At 38.4% G+C, this 7,500-nt stretch overlaps 1 protein-coding gene across 1 annotated transcript in view; it reads left to right on the top strand.

The window, feature by feature from the left end:
* LOC137659732 (uncharacterized) overlaps nucleotides 1-7,500 on the top strand; it is a 106,323-nt gene that overhangs the window by 2,044 nt on the left and 96,779 nt on the right. The window contains exon 2 of the mRNA XM_068394546.1: nucleotides 368-1,803. Within this exon, the coding sequence (XP_068250647.1) occupies nucleotides 368-1,803 (1,436 nt within the window). The remainder of the gene's footprint in view (nucleotides 1-367; nucleotides 1,804-7,500) is intronic.

The raw sequence follows: 7,500 nt of genomic DNA, 5'->3' as shown, positions 1-7,500 counted from the left end.
GAATGTACGTATTTCTTTTATGTATTAACGTTGTTTTTAAGGTAAACTAAAACAGTTGTTTTTCCCCAGTCAGAGAATAACCTGTCATTTCTTTGATTAATATCAAAGATGAAAACTATAGATATTTTTTTCCTCTCTGGTAAACTAAAATAACTTTTTCCCCAGTCAGAGAACAACTTAAGTAATTTCTTTTATTAATTTCAAAGATTAGTCTTGTAATAACTTATACTATTTCTTTTAATAAATCCCAATATTTTATTCTCTTCCAGTAAATTGATTTTTTTTTGTTAACAGAATAATTTAGACTTTTTTTTTTTATTAATCCCAAAGATGATAACTAATATGCCTTGTTTCTTATCCTCCGCAGGGGAAGCATGGCGTGCAGATGACAGGAGGAGGAGTGAAGGGTGAAAGTGGGGCGAATGAGGAGTACCGTAGGGCAGTGGCTGGCGCCGTCGGCACCCCCGGGGGCCGTGCCAGGTACTACCTACGACCCGATTATCCCCCACATCACGACCCTCATACTCCGAGGCACGACTACCCGCCGAGGGACTTCCTCCCGGAGAAGTTGGACGACCTCTACCCGCGCCACAAGGGAGACTTCTTCAGCCATCGGCCTAAGGAGCGTGATGACCTTAGCGGTGCTTATGGGCCTCCGACTCCTGACGAACCTTTCACGAGGACCCCATCAGGCAGGGGGCCCAGGCTCCCTCAGGATAGGTTCTCCAGGATGCAAGACTACCCTCCTCCACCACCCACGCCCGAAGCCCGCGGGACCGCCAGCGGACTCTACGGCGTGGGCGGCGAAAGGGTGTCGAGACTCCTGGAGTTGTACGGAACACTGGATGGACGGGGAGGGGGTGGTGGAGGGGGTGGAGGTGGCGCTGGTGCTGGGGGCGGAGGGGGAGCGGCCGTCCCCGTTCCAGCCGGGTCTCGATCTCACCACGACATCTACGGCTCCCTCGATGGCCGGACCTCCCGACTCTCCGACATCTTCCCGACCAGCGAAGCGACCCGATTACGACAGAACTCCGACTACCGACAGGCGGAGGAGACACGGTCGTTGTCGGGTCGCGAGGGGGTCCTCGCTGACCTCTGCCGGCGTCGGGAGCTGCCCCCTGCCCCTCCAGAGTACCGACTGCACGATTACCGGCCCCGACACGACTTCCGCGGTCCCCCGAAGCCCCCGCAGCCGCAGACACAGCAACAACAACACGACCAAGACGTCATCGAAAACCCCATGTACGACGTGGAGAGGAGAGGGGCGCCCGGACCTCCAAGGACGCCAGGCCCTCCGAGGCCGCCCTCGGCCGCGCCCACCACGCCCACCCCGACTTCCCACCATCAGCACCATCCGCATCACCCAGCCCACCAGACCCACCCCGTGCATACACCCGCCCACCAACCCCAGCACCACCACCAAGCCCTACAACAGCAGATGCAGCAGCAACAACAACAGCAGCTTCAGCAGCAACAGCTACAGCAACAGCAGTTACAACAGCAGCAGTTGCAACAGCAACAGTTACAGCAACAGCAGTTACAGCAGCAGCAGTTACAGCAACAGCAGTTACAGCAACAGCAATTACAACAACAGCAGTTACAGCAGCAACAACAGCAACAGTTACACGCGAGTCAAGCCCAACACGGGCCTTCCCCTCACTTGCAGGGGCACACGGGACCCTCACACGCGGTGCCCGGGCACGGAGGGCCCACGCATAGCGGGCCCGGCCGGCCTGTGGTCCAAGGGGAGAGGCAAGAGACCCGGTACACTGCAGCCATCGCTCAGCAGGAGGAAGCTCACAGGTGAGTACCCACATTATAAAACCTATTATAATAATCATAATCATAATAATAATAATGATAATAATAATGATAATTCTAACTTTACATGATGAGTATGAAAACGAGAAATGCCATTCGCAATGCGTTTTGTGTCTAAACTATTAAGAATTGGCAGTATTAGAACTAAATATAACATCATTATTATTATTATTATTATTATTATTATTATTATTATTATTATTATTGTTATTATTATTATTCTGTTTAACCTTTGGTCTTTAAATCTTGCATAGCTGTGATATTTTATCTTTGGTCCCCAAAGGCTCATATTTCCGACATATTCAATCGCCATACGAATGACTCTGAACACGAAATTAAGCAATCAGCGAACTCTATTTTATCACGGTTGAAACTCCGGAATGAACTCTTTAATATATTCAAAATTCAAATGAAAGCAATGAATTCAATTTAGTCTTTCAACTGAATCACCAAGTTAAAATGTCACAAATTTTGGGCAAAAATACAGTTCATAGGAAATCACAGAACAGCGTTTAGCCAACGTTTAGAAATCTATTATATTTCAGGTTAGTTTTCTTCCGCGGGGGTGGGGGGGGGGTTATATAGAGTCTGATGGGATTGGCAATCATATGTTACCTCCAACTTTTAAAAAACTTATATTAAAGGTCAGTTTTTTTTTTTTTTTTTTTTTTTTGTGGGGTGGAGCGTTTATATTGAGTCTTATGGAATTGGCAATCATTTATTACCTCTCCAACTTTAAAAAACGATTATATTTTAAGTCAGTTTTCTTTGGGGGATTATATTGAGTCTGATAGAATTGGCAATCATATGTTACCTCTCCAGCGTTTAAAAAAGGGTTATATTTTCGGTCAGTTTTCTTTTGGAGTTGTTTATATTGAGTCTGATGGGATTGGCAATCGTATGTTACCTCTCCAGCGTTTAAAAAAGGGTTATATTTTCGGTCAGTTTTCTTTTGGAGTTGTTTATATTGAGTCTGATGGGATTGGCAATCGTATGTTACCTCTCCAGCGTTTAAAAAACGACTATATTTTAGGTCAGTTATCTTTAAGGGTGGTTTATATTGAGTCTGATGGGATTGGCAATCGTATGTTACCTCTCCAGCGTTTAAAAAACGACTATATTTTAGGTCAGTTATCTTTAAGGGTGGTTTATATTGAGTCTGATGGGATTGGCAATCGTATGTTACCTCTCCAGCGTTTAAAAAACGACTATATTTTAGGTCAGTTGTCTTTAAGGGTGGTTTATATTGAGTCTGATAGAATTGGCAATCATATGTTACCTCTCCAGCGTTTAAAAAAGGGTTATATTTTCGGTCAGTTTTCTTTTGGAGTTGTTTATATTGAGTCTGATGGGATTGGCAATCGTATGTTACCTCTCCAGCGTTTAAAAAACGACTATATTTTAGGTCAGTTATCTTTAAGGGTGGTTTATATTGAGTCTGATGGGATTGGCAATCGTATGTTACCTATCCAGCGTTTAAAAAACGACTAAATTTTTTTTTTCTTTTTATGCTTCCTTCTCTCCCTAAATGGATGGAAGATTGTGGGTTCGGGAACACGTAAGAAGATAGAGAATGGCAGATTGTGCCATAAAAAATGGAGGAAACAGTAACCGACCGTTTCTAATTGATGTATTGCAATGATTAACTCACGGATATGTTTACTTTTTGAACAAGATAATTTGGAGCGAAAATTTATTTTAATGTTTTCTTAATAATGATGAATTTACACTTCAAGGATAAGTGATTGTTTATGTTGATATCTTAACAATTTATATGAAATAGTTGCTGTGGCCTGATTGGTAACGTCTCTGCCTGGTGTTTGCCAGTCGGGGGTTCGAGTCCCGCTCAGACTCGTTAGTGCCATTAGTGTCTGCAACCTTACCATCCTTGTGAGCTAAGGTTGGGGGGTTTGGGGGAGCCTATAGATATATCTGCCGAGTCATCAGCAGCCACTGCCTGGCCCTCCCTGGTCCTAGCTTGGGTGGAGAAGAGGCTTGGGCGCTAATCATATAATATATGGTCAGTCTCTAGGGCATTATCCTGATTGCTAGGGCAATGTCACTGTCCCTTGCCTATGCCATTCATGAGCGACCTTTAAACCTTTAAACGATTGGTAGCACTAAATCTCTCTTGTCTTCGATGTATAAAACACAGTAACTAATCTCCATTTTATTTCTATATTAAACACTAAAGTCACTGTTCATGTTGAAATGTAATTATTGATAATGGAAGCGTTTGGAAGCGAGAATCTTAAAAGGATTATTATTATAACATTATCATTTCAATATATAAACATTATTTAAAGTTATATAATCATTTAATTCACAACCTGAGATTGTGTGATATGCTTCAATAATCTTTGGAAATATCTTTTTCCTACTAAAATGGAAATCGAAGTACAAAGTGGCAGGTCAGAGTTGATTATTATTATTATTATTATTATTATTATTATTATTATTATTATTATTATTATTATTATTATTATTATTTCTTTTGCATTCGTCCTTGACTTAGCTCGTGTCATCCTGTCCCGTTCGTATACTATTTCTGCGCTTTGAATATCGTCATTATTCATCTTACTCAAGTTGTTATTGTTGTTCTTTATATTATTATTATTATCGTCAATGTTATTATTATTATTATTATTATTATTATTATTATTATTATTATTGTACACGACCCGTCAAAAATAAGGGGTAAATATTTAGATAGATATGGGTATGACTACTCCTCCTTTCCCCCCTACCTACGGACTGGGAGGGCTGAGCGCGACCGGAATATATATATATATATATATATATATATATATATATATATATATATATATATATATATATATTATATAATATATATATATATATATATATATATATATATATATATAATGATAAATTTTGCAAATTTTTACGTGTTTTTCATATTCAAATAAGCCATATATATTTTTGATACATTAATGTCTGGATTCTCTTAACGACCTCGGGATCAGAGCCCCAGGCGAAATCACACAAAGACAAGAGCTTGGCTCCGGCCGGGAATCGAACCCTGGTCGTCAAGCTTGTATAGACAGTGACTAAGCCACTTGGCCACGAAGAAAGATAAAAGTCAATGACAATTCGACAGGTATAAGTACAGAAGAATTGTCATTGACTTTTATCTTTCTTCGTGGCCAAGTGGCTTAGTCACTGTCTATTCAAGCTTGCCGACCAGGGTTCGATTCCCGGCCGGAGCCAAGCTCTTGTCTTTGTGTGATTTCGCCTGGGGCTCTGATCCCGAGGTCGTTAAGAGAATCCAGACATTAATGTATCAAAAAAATATATATGGCTTATTTGGATATATATGTATGTATGTATATATATCTATATATATGTATATATATCTATCTATATATATAAATAAATAAATAAATATATATATATATATATATATATATATATATATATATATATATATATATATATATATATATGTATAATGCCAGACTCTTGCTTTTTATTGTTTAGGGAGATTACAGTATTATTATTATTATCATCATCATTATTATTATTATCATTATTATTATTATTATTATTTCTTTCCATGCACTTCCTTACATCTCGCATCTTCTCATCCTCACTCCTTCGCCCTTTGTTCGTACGCTCCTTATCCTCCTTTATCCTCTTTGCCTTCCAAACCTCATCCTCATCCTCCATCTGGTTCTTTTCCTGAAGACCTCTTCAATAGACGTCGACGGGATAGCGAAACCTCATCTATTCTGACTTCCTCGAGGAGGACTTTTCCCTGACGAAGAAATCAGTCATTTATTTCCGTCCGCCTTGGATTAGGTCGAGTGACCCATATACTCGGTATTCTTTCTTTATTCAGACACTTATTATTATTATTATTATTATTATTATTATTATTATTATTATTATTATTATTATTATTATTATCATTGTTGTTCGGGTGAAGAGGTCCAGTGTATTTACAGTTGTATATATTTTGTTAGCTTTAAAATAGTTTTGCTTTCCTCTCTCTCTCTCTCTCTCTCTCTCTCTCTCTCTCTCTCTCTCTCTCTCTCTCTGTATATATATACATATATATATATGTATATATATGTATGTATGTATGTATGTGTGTGTGTTTGTGTGTTTAGCTGATTATTTATGCTTTTTATCTTTATTATTATTATTATTATTATATTATTGTTGTTAATAATATCATTATTCAAAATAGACAAACTTCTATATGAAAGAAGACTGTATATGTGATGAAAAAAAATTAATGAAGACAGATTATTATTATTATTATTATTATTACTACTAGCTAAGCTACAACCCTAGTTGGAAAAGCAAGATGATAAATACAGAAATACTTAAACAACCCAGCATGTCGAGAAAGCAAAAGTAATGGCTCATAACTCCTTCAAGTTACGTTATTTTTTATTTTTTTAATCTCTTGTTGATTATCGGGATCATTAACTCTCTCTCTCTCTCTCTCTCTCTCTCTCTCTCTCTCTCTCTCTCTCTCTCTCTCTCTCTCTCTCTCTCTCTCTCTTGTTAGTTTTGGTAAAATGATCTTTTAATTTTTTTATCATAGTCTTCTTTCGCTCTTGGAAGAAAGATAACATGTCTACAATTACTTTCAAAGTTAGACAAAATTAGTTGTAACATGTCGACAATTAATTTCAAAGTTAGATAAAATTGGTTATAACACGTCGACAATTACTTTCAAAGTTAGACAAAATTAGTTAATATATGTCGACAATTACTTTCAAAGTTAGACAGTTAGTTATAACATGTCGACAATTACTTTCAAAATTAGACAAAATTACTTAATATATGTCGACAATTACTTTCAAAGTTAGACAAAATTAGTTATAACATGTCGACAATTACTTTCAAAGTTAGACAAAATTAATTATAACATGTCGACAATTAAAAGGAACAAATTAAAAACATATTTTGTGGAAACTCTGCGTCCTGAAATACCTTTGATAATTCCTATTAAATAAATACCTTTTAAGACTTCCAAATAAAAGGTCCTTTTCGAAAATCATCGTTTGCCAGTAACTCCATTCCCTCTGAATATACGGTTCGCCAATGACGTGGAAAGCCATCCCATGGAATTTCCTTCAAACAAGGAATTGGATGACTAGTCCAGACGCTCTTTTAGATCTCTCTGAGAGAGAAAAAAAAAAAACTTTTGGCTGGTCTGGTTCTGCTCGTGGGATGGCTTTGGGAAAGGGGGAGGGTCCTTTTTTGTTTGGAAGTAAATTAATGATAGTGATGATAGTAATGATAGTGGAATAGTTGAAGAGCAGCAATGGGTGAAATAGTTGAAGAGCAACAGTGGGTGAAATAGTTGAAGAACAACAATTGGAGGAAATGGTTGACGAGCAACAATGGTTGAAATAGTTGAAGAGCAACAATGGGTGTATGGTTGACGAGCGACAATGGTTGAAATAGTTGAAGAGCAACAGTGGGTGAAATAGTTGAGGAGCAACAATGGGTGAAATAGTTGAGGAGCAACAATGCATGAAATAGCTGAAGAGCAATTGGTAAAATAGTTGAAGAGCAACAAAGGGGGTAAATAGTTGACGAGCAACAATGCATGAAATAGCTGAAGAACAATGGGTAAAATAGTTGAAGAGCAACAATTGGGGGAAATAGTTGAAGAGCAACAATGGGGGAAATGATCGA

Source organism: Palaemon carinicauda, chromosome 20 (assembly GCF_036898095.1).
Source record: "Palaemon carinicauda isolate YSFRI2023 chromosome 20, ASM3689809v2, whole genome shotgun sequence".
Lineage (NCBI taxonomy): Eukaryota > Metazoa > Arthropoda > Malacostraca > Decapoda > Palaemonidae > Palaemon > Palaemon carinicauda.
Note: the sequence above shows the minus strand (reverse complement) of the source record. Positions and strands in the feature narration are given on the sequence as shown.